At 40.5% G+C, this 18,972-nt stretch overlaps 1 protein-coding gene across 2 annotated transcripts in view; it reads right to left on the bottom strand.

Moving 5' to 3' along the window:
- ect2 (epithelial cell transforming 2) overlaps positions 1-18,972 on the bottom strand; it is a 94,851-nt gene that overhangs the window by 73,093 nt on the left and 2,786 nt on the right. For both annotated transcript variants that reach the window (XM_061883256.1, XM_061883257.1), the window contains exon 2: positions 13,064-13,229. In XM_061883256.1, coding sequence (XP_061739240.1) covers positions 13,064-13,196 — 133 coding nt within the window. In that variant the 5' untranslated portion in view covers positions 13,197-13,229. The remainder of the gene's footprint in view (positions 1-13,063; positions 13,230-18,972) is intronic.

The following is an 18,972-nucleotide window of genomic DNA, read 5'->3' as shown; positions in this document are numbered from 1 at the left end:
ACCAAACGAATGTGCCTGTGGGACGAGAGAGAGAAAGAGAGAGAGCATGAGAGAGAGAGCATGCTGATGGGAGGCCTTTTATAGGCCGCCCAATCAGCAGCCCTCTGAGATGTTGCACGTCTTCACAGACCAGCTCCACCTGCGGGTCAGAGGACCAAAGTGCCCCAAACACTAACCGGCAGAGCCGGTCATGACAGCTCCACCTGCGGGTCGGAGGACCAAAGTGCCCCAAACACTAACCGGCAGAGCCGGGCATGACATCCCCCCCCTTAAAAACAGAGACCCGTGTTAACTGGGTCTCTGAAGCACCATCAAAAAATAGAAAACCAAAACCTACAGTAGCCCCAGTAGCTATATTCTAGTCCCACTGACGCACCTCCCCTCCACCCCAGACCAACCAGAACCCAAACCATCCCAAACACCCTCCTTCCCCTCCGACCTTCCCTGCACCCAGCAAATCCTGGTACCCGGACAGCGACCTTTAAGGGAAACAGAGAAAAACCGCAGGTTAGGAGTGAGTGGAGATGATTAGACCTCCTGGTCCAGAGTCAATGTCATGTTCAATTAGTGTGGTACAGGTTGGAGTGTCGGAAAACAAAGGCAAAAACTCAAAAATCAAATCCGACAACTGTTTACGCTGTACCTCACTTAAATGACCGAGGAGACTATCTAGCTCCTTTAACTGCTGAGTATTTTCTAAGCGCCCGTGTAACACTGAATCATCAGGTGCGCGCACTTCATCACAAGCTGACACCTCCGGCCAGTTGAGCGGTTCCCCAACCCCAACGGCTAGACCCACTGGACTCGCAGCAATCCCACCCGCCTTGTCGGAACCTGCAGAGTGGTAAGGCTTGAGTAAATTCACATGACACAGTTGCTGTGATCGTTTACGATCAGGAGTTGACAGTAAATAATTGAGATCTGACACTTGGCTCATAACCGTAAATGGACCAGAGTATTTTGCTGTAAATGGTGACCCCGGAATGGGCAGCAAAGCTAAAACTTGATCACCTGGATTGAAAACTCTGATCTTCGCTTTACGGTCATAACGCAGCTTCATTTTCACCTGAGCTTTAGTCAAATGCTCGGTTGCCTCTTTCCATGCAAGCAACAGCCTACGACGAAAACCATCTACATACTCAGTGAAACTGACGGGAGTGTTCTGCAGATCCAGATTGGCATTTAAAACAGACAGTGAGGTCCGGACTTTGTGGCCAAAGACTAGGTCATTTGGACTAAAACCAGTGCTTTCTTGAACTACACCACGCGCAGACAACAAGAGCCATGGCAACGCCTCCTCCCAATCTCTCCGCATCTCAACACAGTAAGCGCGCAAGAGAGACTTCAACGTGGCATGCCAGCGCTCCAATGCCCCCTGACTCTGTGCGTGATACGCGCTGCTCAAATTGTGCTTCACCTGCATCGACTTCAACGCTGCAGCAAATGTTCTGGAGGTAAAGTTAGACCCTCTGTCGCTCTGAATTACCTTCGGAATGCCAAAGACAGAAATGAATTTAGACAAACATTTCAATATTGACCTTGTGGTAATTGTTCTCAAGGCATACGCTGCTGGATACCGAGTGGCCTGGCACATGATGGTAAAGAGGTACACACAACCAGATTTCGAAGGGGGTAGTGGACCTACACAATCAATAATGAGATGCTCAAATGGTGTGCCAACAGACGGAATAGGTTGAAGTGGTGCAGGTTTAATGGGAGTACTCTGTTTCGCAACCTGGCAAACATGACATGCTTTGACAAATCTAGATACATGGCGTTTCATCCGTGGCCAGTAAAAATGTTCCAAAAGACGTCGGTAGGTTTTCTTAACTCCAAAATGCCCAGACTCTGCTCCATGGGCTGTTCTCAAAATCAAATCACGGTATTTGTCAGGTACCATCACTTGAATCACCTGACCTGCCACTTCAGGATCAACACCTGGCAACCACGTATGCAGCAAAACGCCATTCTGAATGAAGTAACCCATCGTTGGATCAGTAGAAGCTAAGGCAAAATATTTCTCAAAGCTCTGATCATTCTTTTGTGCCTCAATTAAATCTTGACATGACAGAGGTTCGGGCAGCTCGGGAACAAAAATAGGCACAGATTTGGACACATCCGACGATTGCGCCTGCGTGTGAGACATTGCCCTAGTCACAGCACAAGCAGTAAACACTTCTGGGAATTCTTGACAACACGCGTCTGGCTCCTCTACAGATAGCGGTACAGGTGTAACAACTGGAGGTGGAGAAACTAAACACCCACCCAAATTGTTCCCCAGAATTACATGGATATCCTGCATAGGCAGAGACGGTCTCACAGCAATAGTCACCTCCCCATTCACAAATCCTGAACACAAGTGAATTTTGTGCAACGGTACAGAAAATGACTGCATGCCTATTCCTCTAATCAAAACACATTTCCCAGTGTCAGATGCTGTGGAAAATGGCAAAACTGCTCCAGGAATGAAACTCTCAGATGCCCCAGTGTCTCTTAAGATTTTAACTGGAACTTTTTGTGTCTCTCCAACCAATGACACCCAGCCATCACTAATGAATGGAGCGAAATCAGACGCAGCTGACTCTACTGATTTCGTCTGCTCGTCTGACACAGATGCACCATCTTCAATCACTTGCTCACAATGAACTTCCAAACGAGGTAACGGTGTTAAATCAGAGACGCCAAAATCAACTGGATGCACAACAGAAACACACCCAGCTACCTTGGCATTAGATTTACGGCCTTTCAACAGCGGGCAGTCCTTTTTCCAATGTCCCTCCTGCAAACAGTAATGACATTTATTCGTCGGGCTTGGGCGAGATTTGCTACTTCCATTATCAAATTTAGGAACATTACTGGAATTGCCATAATTGGATCGATTTGAACTACGACCATAACGAGGAGGAGAACGTTGTGGAGGAGAACGAGCAGGATCATAACGTTGGTGGCTATTATACCGTGGAGGAAAGCTGTAAGGCTTACGTTTATGAGTCAACACAAAGGTATCAGCAAGCGAGGCTGCCTCCTCCACTGACTTTGCCTTTTGCTCATTAATGTAGGTTGCAATTCGATCTGGTACAATGTTCTTAAACTGCTCCAAAATCAACAAATCACGCAAATTTTCGTAAGTTGAGACAGACTCTGAAGTGAGCCACCGGTTAAAATAAGTACTCAACTCTCTTGCCACTTCAGCATGGGTCTGATTATCACGTTTACGCCAGTTTCTGAAACGTTGTCTGTAAGCTTCTGGATTCAGTTCATAACATTTCAAGACCGCTTTTTTCACCTCAGCATACTTGTGCCTATCAACAGGTGTTAATGCCAAGTATGCCTCCCGTGCGCGTCCTACTAGTACAGTTTGCAAAAGCACCGTTCTATCCTCTTCACTCCACTTTTTGTCAGAGGCCATCTGTTCAAACAGTGAGAAAAACACGTCTGGGTCACGTTCGTCAAACTTTGGAACATACTTTACCATGCTATCCATACTTGACCCGGACAGATTTCCACTAATCTTACCTTCTGACATTAGTTTCAACCGATCCTGTTCAATTTTAATTTTCTCAAGCTGTACTGTAAGGTCCATTTCACCTTTTTTCAAATCCATTTCTTTTTCAAATTTGAGTCTCTCCATATCTGCTTGCTGTTGCAATTCTCGTTCTAATTTGATTTTTTCCAGTTCAAAAAGACGTTCTTTCTCCTTAGCCTGTTGCGCCCACTCAAATTCAAGTGCCTTCATCTCTCTTTGTTGCTCAAAAGTCAGTATGCCTACCTTCTCTGACTGCATAGGCTCTGACATACCCTTCACATGAGCGTCACCACCTTTTCCTGAAGGCAAAATGCTCTGCTCACACAAAAACTCGTGAATGGAGTCACGCAAGGGTCCCTTCTTACCAGTTCTAATGGCTGATGACAATTCCATGCCATACTTTTCTGCCAATTGCAACAACTGTTCCTTATTAAGGGCAAACAACAATTTCTCAGATGGTGCTTCCACAAAAGCCTCCATCCTGCTCAACCCAGGCCGTCAGTACCAATCTGGCTACTGTACCAAACCAACAATGAAACTACTGAAAAAACAACCCAACCAAAAACTAGCTCTAATTACGCTAGGCTCTCTCTCTCCAACCAATCTAACCAGGTCTCTAAAACATTACAGTTATGTTAACACAGCAAACTAACCTCGGAGCATCCCCCTAAACATTTTCCCCCCACTAGACTAATCTATTTTCACACAGAGCCCGAGGACGAGGATCATTTACTCACCAATACCTGTGGAGACGTACCATCCCGACAAAGCCGATTCAGCCGTTTCTCCAAGGCGGTGCCCTCGCCCAGGCTCTGTGACAGCAGGAACCTAGAACCCGTACTAGATGGGGATAAAGGCGACAGCTCCTAAGAGGCTGAATGCAATGCTACAAACTGCAATGAAACTAAACCAAGATGGCTGGAACAAACAATTCAGTGTCTACCTACACTTGCACGGTCAAACAAAGCCTCAAAAGTACAAATCAGCAGATCCCCCAATTAACTAACTGATAACAGGCCCCAACTGACTATCAGCAGTACACAATTAGTAACTCAGCTCTACTCACCTTCCTACGCTCCAAAAGCCAGTAGAAGGAATACTCAATACAAAGAGCTCTACGCACCTTCCTACGCTGCCATAGCCAGTAGAAGGAATTACCATAGCCTAAAGTTACTACCAAAGATCGGACGAGCCCCCATATGTCACAACCACTGGCTTGTTAGTGGCTGTAACATTAAGGGAGACCACACCGATTTGTACATTTTAGCCAACAGATCTTTTATTTACAACATGTATCAGTGATCAGTAATGTGAATTAACCAAGGAATGTATCAGTAAATGAGTGTTGTCCCAAAAGGGTGTTAGTGTGGTGCTAATCCCGGCCGTCGTTGCCGTGACCATACGGTCACCAAACGAATGTGCCTGTGGGACGAGAGAGAGAAAGAGAGAGAGCATGAGAGAGAGAGCATGCTGATGGGAGGCCTTTTATAGGCCGCCCAATCAGCAGCCCTCTGAGATGTTGCACGTCTTCACAGACCAGCTCCACCTGCGGGTCAGAGGACCAAAGTGCCCCAAACACTAACCGGCAGAGCCGGTCATGACAGCTCCACCTGCGGGTCGGAGGACCAAAGTGCCCCAAACACTAACCGGCAGAGCCGGGCATGACACTAACAATTAAGCTAATAGGAGCAGCTCTATTCAGCCTATAAATTACAGTATGTATATACTGTATATATGTATACGTTTCATATACACACTGTAATTACCGTTAATTCCTGGACTATAAGCTGCAACTTTTTTCCTGCGCTTTGGACCCTGCGGCTAATAAAACAGTGCTGCTAATTTGTGGGTTTTTCTTTGCTGAGGGCCGGCTATAAACTAAATAGTTTAAAAACAAACAAACAAACACACTGATTAGGGGTGTTATTGTTTGTGACATGGTGCCATTTGTGGACAACCTTGTTCACTGCAGGTTCTGCAGTGGCTGCATTGCCCTTCTGTTTGGACTTCTTTTTAAACCATAGCGTTTCTACTTGTATGGATTCTTCATAATACGTTCCAAGCAACGTTTGTAAATTTAACAGCATAACAACCATTTTTAAATTACTAATCCGTCCATGTGTGATGTTTTTTGCATATTTTTTAGTGCTATGGTTGAAGCTGGCGTTGTAACCATTAGCTACTATGCTAACACGTTCACGAGTGTCTTTGTTAGAATTATTAACACTGACACATTTACAATTGTCTGTTAAAGTTATTAACTTACAGCGGCATTCTTTTTGTATTGTTTCAGTTTCACGAAATCACCAAAACGTCACCGTGGAGTAATTGAGTATGTTTAGGTGATTGGAGAGTGAGCTTTCGCAGCTAATGATTCCATTACGATGACTTCTGTTTTGTTTGTTCAACTGTTTTACAGATACCATTTGGAAAAAATTAGAGGCCTACTGAAAGGAGATTTTCTTATTCAAACGGGGATAGCAGGTCCATTCTATGTGTCATACTTGATCATTTTGCGATATTGTCATATTTTTGCTGAAGGGATTTAGTAGAGAACATCGACGATAAAGTTCGCAACTTTTGGTCGCTAATAAAAAAGCTTTGCCTGTACCGGAAGTAGCAGACGATGTGCGCGTGACGTCACGGGTTGTGGAGCTCCTCACATCCTCACATTGTTTACAATAATGGCCACCAGCAGCGAGAGCGATTCGGACCGAGAAAGCGACAAGTTCTTCATTAATTTGAGCCCGGATGAAAGATTTGTGGATGAGGAAAGTGAGAGTGAAGGACTAGAGAAAAAAAAAGACAGGAAAAAAAAGACGAGGGCAGTGGGAGCGATTCAGATGTTATTAGACACATTTACTAGTGTAGCCGAGTGTCCTGGGTTCGCCTATACAGTGTACTTATACAATAAAATAATAAACGGGAGACATTAGAGCAGGTCCGGTAGCCACCGCTTCTTTAATGTGAACTCCTTTACACCTCTCTCTCCACAACCACACACCCTATGTCACAGCCCCACGGCAACTCTGAAAGGACAAAACTCCTCCTCCTCCTCCTCCTCACACTGTCTGTTAACTTGGGACACCCTGAACTGTTTGTTACACTAGGATAATTCTGGAAAATCCCTTATCTGCTTATTGTGTTACTAATGTTTTAGTGAGATTATATATGGTCGTATCCGGAAAGTCGGAGGGGTGTGGCCACGGTTGTGGTGACCGCCAGTGTCTCCGTGAGAAGCCACGTTTCTCGACGAGGTAAGGCAGCCGGGCGGAGATTTCCCCCCCCCCCCCTCCTCCACGGTGTAAGCATCTGACGGTCAGTGGCGGCCGTTGGGAGGAGGCAAGAGAGTCCGCAGCTGCAGGAAGAACAACGCAAACTCTCCGCTCATGTCTACGGTAAGAGCAGACTTATTGCCACCATTTTCTCACCGAAACCTACCGGTTCACATGTGGTAGAGAATCATGTTCGCTTGACCGCTCTGTTCCATAGTAAAGCTTCACCGTCAGCTTTCAGGACAGTAAACAAGAAAACACCGGCTGTGTTTGTGTTGCTAAAGGCAGCCGCAATACACCGCTTCCCACCTACATCTTTCTTCTTTGACGTCTCCATTATTAATTGAACAAATTGCAAAAGATTCAGCAACACCGATGTCCAGAATAATGTGTAATTATGCGATTTAAACAGACGACTTATAGCTGGGATCAGTACTGGATCAAAATGTCCGCTACAATCTGCGACGTCACAAGCACGCGTCATCATACGCGTCATCATACCATGACGTTTTCAGCAGGATAATTCGCACGAAATTTAAAATTGCAATTTAGTAAACTAACCCGGTCGTATTGGCATGTGTTGCAATGTTAAGATTTCATCATTTATATATAAACTATCAGACTGCGTGGTCGGTATTAGTGGGTTTCAGTCGGCCTTTAAGGTATGTAAATAAACATTTACAAAAATATTTCTTTGTAAATAACTAATTTCACAAAGTATCTATATGTGTCTTATAGTCCAGTGCAGCTAATAAATTAAAAAATATTTTTATCTTCTAAAATGTTGTGGGTGCGGCTTATTATTCCGGTGTGCTCTATAGTCTGAAAAATACGGTTTATATGTAATGTACTAACAGCCTAAGCACATTCATTATATTATAATATATACGTATTTTGCTCATATTAAGCATACTGCCGTGTATTAATTTCACTGACGCATTACAACATTCGTGTTTCCCTTCAACAACAACAACAACAACAACACTACTAATCATGGCAGACTTTGTGAGAGAGAAAGAATATTTTGGGACACACCAACACCTAGAACCTTATATTTTTTAGCTTGAATCTAAGGAGGATGTGCTAAAAGTTTTAAAAGCGGTGTACTAAACAGATCCAAATCTAGTCAAACACTAAAAATCATGTGCTAAGTGTTAAGCATTACTAAGTGCTAAACAAAAAATACAAACTCCAAACTTAATAAAATAATCCCTTCCTGTACAATGTCTGCTCTCACTGGGATGCCGACTGATGGGATGTTTATATCTTTTTGTTTAGATGAAAAAAATAATCATATTCCTTACGCAGGTTTAAAAAACAAAAAAAAGATGCCACAAACGAATGTCTGTGTCTCTCGCCATCTCCAGGTCTAAGTTGAAGGTCAACGTTGACTTCTTGTTTTAAGGCCTTAGCCTTCAACTATCTAGGTGAGAGGCATGATTTATAATCTAGAATAAACTTTCACCAACTCAAAGGCGATGCACCAGCTCAATTTGTCAATGGAGAGGCATAAGCTAGTTGGCTCTGTGATCAAGGCGCTGCTAAAAACAGATTGTCTGCGTTAGCGCTCATGATAAAAAAGTATCGCTAATACTTGGTTAATATTCAGGTCACAAGATGAAAATGGAGTATTGTAGGCAGTTTTGGGATGTATTTTAGAGGATTTTATATAATAGTGCACTCTCATTAGCTGAACTGTTAGCCACCATTGATACCTGCCGTATGTTGCGACTTAAAATGCATTCAAAAAAAGAAAAATATAAGTTTTCTTTTAATAACCGCAGAAACATTTTCTGGAACTTTCCCATTTACCTGGGTACATAAAGTTCTCCTGTGTTTCCACTAAAAACTACCCGGGTAGATTTAGTTCTTCAATAACTTTTGTTTAGTTCCTGCCAGCGAGGTGGGTCTTACTAGGCGGTATAGCTCGGTTGGTAGAGTGACCGTGCCAGCAACTTAAGGGTTCCAGGTTCCATTCCCGCTTCCGCCATTCTAGTTACTGCCGTTGTGTCCTTGGGCAAGACACTTTACCCACATGCTACCAGTGCCCCCCGCACTGGTTTAAATCTAACTTAGATACTGGGTTTCACTATGTAAAGCGCTTTGAGTCACTAGAGAAAAGCACTTTATAAATATGAATCACTTCACTTCACTTTTGGGAAGGTTCATGGAACTTTCAAAGGGCAAACTGTGCTGTCGAAAGCTGATTGGTTGCACACAGTTGCCGACGGTCCCAAAAACTTTCTCTTCAAATACACAACCACCATTACACTATGTATGGCGACTTGTTTATTTCTTATTTCTTTTAAGATATACTTGACAACGGAGAGAAAAAAGAATGACAAAATATTCGACTTGCAGGAACTTTGGTGGGATATCTGTGTGCTGAAGAGCGCTGATCAGTGGTGGAACCAGTGTTTTTACTCGGCTGTATAGTCTTTAAACTACCATGCAGTTAATTGATATTTTTACAAACTTAATTTCGATACGCGAAGCTCCGATCTACGTTCCCATCCTCAACTATGGTCATGAGCTTTGGGTTATGTTCGAAAGGACAAGATCACGGGTACAAGCGGCCAAAATGAGTTTCCTCCGCCGGGTGGCTGGGCTCACCCTTAGAGATAGGGTGAGAAGTTCTGTCATTCGGGAGGAGCTCAAAGTAAAGCCGCTGCTTCTCCACATCGAGAGGAGCCAGATGAGGTGGTTCGGGCATTTGGTCAGGATGCCACCCGAGCACCTCTCTAGGGAGGTGTTTAGGGCACGTCCGACCGGTAGGAGGCCACGGGGAAGACCCAGGACACGTTGGGAAGACTATGTCTCCCGGCTGGCCTAGGAACGCCTCAGGATCCCCTGGGAGGAGCTGGACGAAGTAGGCTAGGGAGAGGGAAGTCTGGCTTTCCCTGCTTAGGCTGCTGCCCCCGCGACCCGACCTCGGATAAGTGGAAGAAGATGGATGGATGGATGAAGCTCCGAAAAGTGGACTGACTCTTTTAGATGCATTAACAGAGGAATATTGTTATTTATTACTTCGGTACTCTTGTTTTGTTTTGTATATTATACACTATTTTTTTATTTCTATAGTGTTTTGTATATTGTACAGGATTGCTTATTAATTTTATTGGATAGTAGTCAGTTTATTTGAATTGTTAGTTTTTCCTTTATTACCTCTTGTGTTATTTATTTTACCCCATATTTGTTCCCACTACTGCACCTTAAAGGCCTGCTGAAACCCACTACTACCCACCACGCAGTCTGATAGTTTATATATCAATGATGAAATATTAACATTGCAACACATGCCAATACGTTTTTTTTAGTTTACTAAATTACAATTTTATATTCTCGGGGGTTTCGTCTTGGAAACGTCGTGTAATGATGACGTGTACGCAGGACGTCGCGGGTTTTTAGGAAGTATGAGTGCTACGCACACACACAGCTAAAAGTTGTCTGCTTTAACGGCATAATTACACAGTATTTTGGAGATCTGTGTTGCTGAATGTTTTGCAATTTGTTCAATTAATATTGGAGAAGTCACAGTAGAAAGATGGAGTTGGGAAGCTTTAGCCTTTAGCCACACAAACACAAATTGATTCCTTGTTTAAAATTCCCGTAGCTGAAACTTTACTATGGATCAGAGCGCGGTCAAGCAAACATGGATCCCGACCACATGTCAACAAGCAGGTTTCGGTGAGAAAATTGTGGTAAAAAACTCGTCACTTACCAGATATCAGCTGAGCTTGTGTCGTCCGTACAGCTGCCGTCGATACCCGAGACATTGGCGTCAACACACCCGTGGACAAACCCCTCCGACTATCAGGTAATATTAATCTCACTAAAACACTAGCAACACAATAGAAAGATAAGGGAATTCCCAGGATTATCCTAGTAAATGTGTCTAAAAACATCGGAACACGTCCTAATGCTATCGCGTTTTGTTTTTTCTGACTCGTTTTTTTTTCTTTTTTCTTGTCCGTCGCTATCAATATCCTCAAACACGAATCTTTCATCCTCGCTCAAATTACTGGGGAAATTATCGTTTTCTCGGCCCTCACACTTGCTACGTCATTGTCTGCGACTTCCGGTAAAGGTGAGGCTTTTTCAGGAAGTACCAAAAGTGGCGTACTTTATCATCCATTTTTCCAGTAAATCCTTTCAGCAAAAATATGGCAATATAGCGAAATGATCAAGTATGACACATAGAATGGACCTGCTACTCCCGTTTAAATAAGAAAATCTTATTTCAGTAGGCCTTTAAGTTGGAGTCTTTAATCTCGTTATATGCACATATAATGACAATAAAGTCTATTCTATTCTATTCTAATATCAAGTATACAACTAGAGTAAAAGTAGCAACCTCAGCTGCTTACTACAGTGAGACTTATTTGGATGAATGTCAAAAAAAGAAGGCAGTACATGAGTGGAACGAAGGTAAATTTCAAACTATCTACTTTACTTACAATTTACATGCTGTAAAAGTAGTCAGTTACATGACATTTGTGTAGTTATTAGCCTCAACCTGAGTAAACCGCATGCTAATGTTAACAAGCCAATGCTGAATCCAAAGTGTTTGTGTTGTCGGTGGGAGATAATCGCAGACATTTATTTATAAATTGTTATTTACAACTGAAATGGACCTAAAGGTCTCGCCTGATCCTCATGAATTCATCATTTACTGACGGGAGGACTTTCTGACTGTTGGACAGTGAGGTTAAAAGCCTAGGTGATTTTCTATGTAAAATCTGGTATACTTTTTTTTTTTAAATCATAAAGTTTTGTATATTATTGCCTTGTATTTCTTTTACTTACACTCTAGTAAAAGAACTGTGACCAAATATTGTCTGTTTATTTACATAGTATCAGTGTAGAAATATAACAAACCACACTGCTTTATTTCAGACTGATTTGTATAAACTACCCTAAACTGTGAAATGTGGTGGGAACAAACCAAAAACTTCTACAGGAACATTTAAAGGCCTACTGAAATGATATTTTCTTATTTAAACGGGGATAGCAGGTCCATTCTATGTGTCATACTTGATCATTTCGCGATATTGCCATATTTTTGCTGAAAGGATTTAGTAGAGAACATCGACGATTAAGTTTGCAACTTTTGGTCGCTAATAAAAAAGCCTTGCCTGTACCGGAAGTAGCAGACGATGTGCGCGTGACGTCATGGGTTGTGGAGCTCCTCACATTTGAACATTGTTTACAATCATGGCCACCAGTAGCGAGAGCGATTCGGACTGAGTAAGCGACGATTTCCCCATTAATTTGAGCGAGGATGAAAGATTTGTGGATGAGGAAAGTGAGAGTGAAGGACTAGAAAAAAAAAAGAAAAAAAAATAGACTATACAGTGGGAGCGATTCAGATGTTATTAGACAAATTTACTAGGATAATTCTGGAAAATCCCTTATCTGCTTATTGTGTTACTAGTGTTTTAGTGAGATTATATGGTCGTACCTGTACAACCTGAAGGTCGGCCAGGAAACCTTTCTTCAGCACCAGTTGACGGGCGGTGGCGATGCCCATCTCTGCCCTTCGCAAGGGACCCTCTTTGAAACACAATCTTTCGAAATGATCGCTGCATAATACACTGTACTTTGTGTGTGTGGTCCAATCCAACCCTGTTCGCTTGCCCGCTGTGTTCCATAGTAAAGCTTCACCGTCATCTTTCGGGAATGTAAACAATGAAACGCCGGCTGTGTTTGTGTTGCCGAAGACGGCCGCAATACACGGCTTCCCACCCACAGCTTTCTTCTTTGACGTCTCCATTATTCATTGAACAAATTGCAAAAGATTCAGCAACACAGAAGTCCATAATACTGTGGAATTATGCGATGAAAAGAGACGACTTATAGCTGTGAACGGTGCTGGAACAAAATGTCCTTTACAATACGTGACGTCACGCGCACGTGTCATCATACCGCGACGTTTCAGCATGATAGTTCCGAAATTTTAAATTGCAATTTAGTAAACTAAAAAGGCCGTATTGGCATGTGTTGCAATGTTAATATTTCATCATTGATATATAAACTATCAGACTATGTGGTCGGTAGTAGTGGGTTTCAGTAGCTCTTTAAAGCCTGGAACTAAAAGTTTAACGTTCCTACAGTTCCTGAATTTTTGGTGGAAAAGGGCATAGGTATTGATAATAATAGGCAACATTTAAAAACTTCCCCTTTTGAAATAGCTGCAATAAGAAGAATTTGAATAACATATTGCTATATATCAATGAATAGATCAAATGTTGACAAAACGAACCTTCACCATCGTCACAAGCTACTCCGAGGAATAAGTGGTCCTTCGTGGTTTCACCCATCCTTGAATCATACACTGATGAGTCCACTAGCAGACTCCGAGCTGCCCCTAACGTCACGATGCTGTTGTCAGCCATGACAAACCACCAAGAGGAACCACGTAGTCCAATCTATTCAGAGAAAGTGTGAAACAAATAGACACAATGTCAATCAAACATTACACAAACAGAAACATAAAAAAACTTCTGTGTGATGTCCTCTCAAAAGAAATGTGGAGTTCAAAGCCTATCAATGTTAGAAATTGTCTTAAGCAATGTTGAAAACTTAATTTATTGAATAGGTATATTTTGGTTGGCCCTGCGATGAGATGGCGACTTGTCCAGGGTGTGGCGCGCCTTCCGCCCGATTGTAGCTGAGATAGGCGCCAGCGCCCCCCGCGACCCCAAAACGGAATAAGCGGTAGAAAATGGATGGATGGAGGTATATTTTGGTAATGATTTGGTTTATTTGGAACATGCTTAACAAGGCTACAAATAGGGCTGGGCGATATTGACTTTTATTAATATTGCGATATTTTTATGCCATATTGCGATATACGATATATATTATGATATTTTGCATTGGCCTTGAATGAACACTTGATGCATATAATCACAGCAGTATGATGATTCTATGTGTCTACATTAAAACATTCTTCTTCATACTGCATTAATATATGCTACTTTTAAACTTTCATGCAGAGAGGGAAATCACAACTAAGTCAATTGACCAAAACTGTATTTAATAAATACTCTTCATTCTCTCATGGGTGACTTTTTAAATGAAAGAACAAATAAATAGCGTTGCTACCTTTTTGTAGTAACACTTCTGCTGCATACTTTGTATATTGCTGTTGTCTGCAGAATATCGTTCCACTTGAAGCCAAACCACCGGCAGATGATGGATCCCCTGTTCTTTAATTTGGGCATTTATTGTTCTTCCTCTTTTTGTGATCAGTTTTGCACCTTCTCTCTCTTGTGATGTCACAAGCGCTCTGCTTGTACGACCTGCCTCAGCTAACGTTAGCCACGCTGCTACCTCTCTGCTCGGCGAGAGCGTATGACGCTAGACGCTAGACAGTAGTTGACGTACGTAAGAAGGCGGGCTTGTTTTCCGTCTCTGTGAGAAGGAGAGACGAGGAGGAGTGAGAAACAGCAGTAATGTAATAACCGCAGCTAAAAGCAACTGTGTGAGAACATATAATCGAATATTACGATATAGTCATTTTCTATATCGCACAGAGACAAACCTGCGATATATCGCCTAGCTCTAGTTACAAAATAACATTAATCCAACATGTCGGAAAAAAAGTAGGATGAAGCAGAGCTTATTCCAATCCTAACCTTTTATCCATGCCCTACTAATACTGACCATTTGTGCATATCCTGTGTTTAACATGTAACAGTTTACCAATGCTCTAATAATACAGGTATTAGTTTCTAGATCAGTGGTTCTTAACCTGGGTTCGATCGAACCCTAGGGGTTCGGTGAGTCGGCCTCAGGGGTTCAGCTGAAGCTACGCTACGCTGAACCCCTGAGGCCGACTCAAGACACACCTGACTCATCGTGTAAATAAAAACTTCTCCCTATCGCCGTATTATGGATACCCCCCAAACAATGTTTCCGCTAATTTTCCATCGGATTCACAGTTGTGTAATTTGTTGTGCGTTCATGCACTGTGTTGGTTTTGTTCTTTGAACAAGGTGATGTTCATGCACGGTTCATTTTGTGCAACAGTAAAACAAACATAACTTTGTCTTGAATTTGAGAAAAAAAAAACATTTTATTTTTGACTGAAGAAGGGTTTGGCGAATGCGCATATGAAACTGGTGGAGTTCAGTACCTCCAACAAGGTTAAGAACCACTGTTCGAGATGGTTTACTCAGTAGCAAAGGATATGGAAATACTGAAACAGGAACTGCACTTTTTTTTTGGAACAGAAGACAGGAACACACGTTATTTTCTTTTCTTTTATGTATTCTACCTTGTAAAATAAGTCAAGTATAAGATGGATAAGAATGCAGCTAACGGGAGTACACTACAGTATTGTACACATAAAGACCCCCCCAAAAACATGTAAAAAATTCCAATAGTTAGGGCTGGGCGATATATCGTTATACAAGATATACTGCGGGTTTGTCTCCGTGCGATATAGAAAATGACATCATCGTAATATTCGAGTATACGTTCTCACGCAGTTTCTTTTAGCTGCGGACATTACATTACAGGAGGGGTCACCAACCTTTTTGAAACCAAGAGCTACTTCTTGGGTACTGATTAATGCGAAGGGCTACCAGTTTTATACACACTTAAATAAATTGCCAGAAAGAGCCAATTTGCTCAATTTACCTTTAATAAATAAATCTATATATATATATATATAAAAAATGTACGACAGAATGACAGACAGAAATACCCATTTTTTATATATATATATATATATATATATAAAATGGGTATTTCTGTATATATATATAGATATATATATATATATATATATATATATATATATATATATATATATATATATATATATATATATATAAAATGGGTATTTCTGTCTGTCATTCTGTCGTACATTTTTTTTTCCTTTTACGGAAGGTTTTTTGTAGAGAATAAATGATGAAAAAAGCACTTAATTGAACGATTTAAAAGAGGAGAAAACACGAAAAAAATGAAAATTAAATTTTGAAACGTAGTTTATCTTCAATTTTGACTCTTTAAAATTAAAAATTCAACCGAAAAAAATGGAGAAAAACTAGCTAATCTGAATCTTTTTGAAAAAATAAAAAAAATAATTTATAGAACATCATTAGTAATTTTTCCTGATTAAGATTAATTTTAGAATTTTGATGACATGTTTTAAATAGGTTAAAATCCAATCTGCACTTTGTTAGAATATATAACAAATTGGACCAAGATATATTTCTAACAAAGACAAATCATTATTTCTTCTAGATTTTCCAGAACGAAAATGTTAAAATAAATTCAAAAGACTTTGAATAAGATTTAAATTTTATTCTACAGATTTTTTAGATTTGCCAGATTTTTTTTAAATTTTATTTTAATCATAAGTTTGAAGAAATATTTCACAAATATTCTTCGTCAGAAAAACAGAAGCTAAAATGAAGAACTGAATTAAAATGGATTTATTATTCTTTACAATAAAAAAATATATATATATATATACTTGAACATTGATTTAAATTGTCAAGAAAGAAGAGGAAGGAATTTAAAAGGTAAAAAGGTGTATGTGTTTAGAAATCCTAAAATCATTTTCAAGGTTGTATTTTTTCTCCAAAATTGTCTTTCTGAAAGTTATAAGAAGCAAAGTAAAAAAATGAATGAATTTATTTAAACAAGTGAAGACCAAGTCTTTTAAAATATTTTCTTGGATTTTCAAATTCTATTTGAGTTTTGTCTCTCTTAGAATTAAAAATGTTGAGCAAAGTGAGACCAGCTTGCTAGTAAATTAATAAATTTTTAAAAATAGAGGCAGCTCACTGGTAAGTGCTGCTGTTTGAGCTATTTTTAGAACAGGCCAGCGGGCTACTCATCTGGTTCTTACGGGCTACCTGATGCCCGCGGGCACCGCGTTGGTGACCCCTGCATTACAGGCTCTCCCCGCTCTTTCCTGTGCCTCCTTCTCACAGACAAGCAGGCGCATCTTCTTCCATACGTCCCATACTGTCACGTCTTACGTCACATACGTATACGCCCTAACGGAGCAGAGAGGTAGCAGACTGGGTAACGTTAACTGTGATGCTAGCAGAGCCGTGCGAGTGGTAATACGACAGAAAGAAGGTGCGAATGAAGGAAGACTTAATTCCCAATAAAAACAGCACAGAGTCCATCGTCTGGCGGTGGTTTGGCTTCAAGTGGGAATATGTCGAACAGACCACCGTAATTTTGCAAGTGTGGGCCAAAAGCGTTGCTATAAAAAGTAGCATCACTGCTAATATGTAGCATCATTTGAAAAGTCACCTGCTAGAGAATGAAGAGAATTTCATAACGTCCGTAGTAACCTACCACATAGCGAAGGACGAATACTATTTGATTTTCTATTATTCAGCTCATTTATATTTGACACTTAAAATGTCTCTGACAATCTTGCACTTTCTGCTTTGAAATGACATGAACGTTTGTGCCACTGCTTAATAACTGTTCAATAAATACAGTTTTGCTAAATTGACTTAATTGTGATTTCCCTCTCTGCATGAAAGTTCAAAATAAGCATATTTTAATGAAGTATGAAGAAGAATGTTTTAATGTAGACACATAGAATCATCATACTACTGTGATTATATGCATCAAGTGTTCATTCAAGGCCAAGGCAAAATATTGAGATATATATCGTATATTGCGGTATGGCCTAAAAATATTGAGATATTAAAAAAAGGCCATATCGCCCAGCCCTACCAATAATACTCTATTCACATGTGGCGACCTGAATATTAACCAAATATTTGCGATATTGTTATTAAAAGCGCTAACACAGACCAACTATTTGTGGGATTCTTCCGAGGATGTTGTAGTCGTAATGATTTGTGCAGTCCTTTGAGACATTAGTGATTTGGGGCTATATAAATAAACATTGATTGATTTGAACGGCGCCATGATTACAGAGAGCTACCTAGCTTATGTTGCTATATTGACATGTTAACCCAGTGAGCAGCTGCATTGCCTCTGTGTTGGTGAAAGTTAATTCAAGTTTATAAATCATATCTCTCACCCAGATATTAGAACAATGTGGCCATAAATCGAGAAGTGGTTAACTTTGACATCCAACTTAGACCCGGAGATGGCGAGAAAAAAACACTAAAAAGAGGCTCGTTTGTGGAACCTTTTTTTTAACCTTTGTGAGGATTATGATTAATTGTTTATCCAAGCGAGCAGATGTGAACATCCCATCAGTCGGCATCCCGGTGAGAGCAGACATTGTACAGTAAGTGATTGTATTATTATGGTCATAGTTTGTATTTCCCGTTTAGCACATGGCAATACTGCTGCATGATGCTTAGATGGATTAGATTGGATAGTACTTTATTTATTCCGTCAGGAGAGTTCTTTCAGGAAAATTACAATTTTTAGCATTTCTCTAAAGTTGCATCTGGTTAGCAGTCAGCTTCCAAAACATGTCGCTCATTGTCCATATATTCAGACTCAAAAATGTAATTTTCTGGATTCTAAGTTGTCCCATCATAGTCTCTGTTGTCTTTTACAAAGTTTACCTTGAGTAGTAGATTTGTTCTTGCTGTTTTTGGGGAAAAGCGAACGTTGTGTTACGTCTGTGAAATTAATGCATTTTCGTATGCTTAAAATGAGAAAATGCTCCAAAATATTACATGTGATAGGTTGATTGTCAACATTAAATTGGCTCTAGTGTGTAAATGTGAGTGTGAATGTTTGTATCTGTCTTGCCCCTATATTCTTAGAAAATGTATTTAAAAAGTTGGAAGTATTCTAGAGTGCTTTACAGGTGGAATATAGCAACTTCCATTTACTCTATTTTTAGCTGAGTTTTGCTAGAGTTTATTTACAAGTTTGAATGCTATAAAAAATAAACATCAGTGCTTGTCTCACATCAGAATTGTGAATGAATTCTTATTGAATGAATGCTTATTTCCTAATAAGCTTGTTCCCCTTTAAATGAACATAAATACATGCATACTTTAGTGACAGCTTGTATAAATAGAAACATAGTTTTGTTAATACTTTAGTCATTGGGGAACTTAACAGCAAAAACAGCATTTGTGTGTGTGTGTGTATATATATATATATATATATATATATATATATATATATATGTAGGTGTGGGAAAAATTACAAGACTACTTCGTCTCTACAGAACTGTTTCATGTAGAGACGAAGTAG

Source organism: Nerophis ophidion, linkage group LG22, assembly GCF_033978795.1.
Source record: "Nerophis ophidion isolate RoL-2023_Sa linkage group LG22, RoL_Noph_v1.0, whole genome shotgun sequence".
Lineage (NCBI taxonomy): Eukaryota > Metazoa > Chordata > Actinopteri > Syngnathiformes > Syngnathidae > Nerophis > Nerophis ophidion.
Note: the sequence above shows the minus strand (reverse complement) of the source record. Positions and strands in the feature narration are given on the sequence as shown.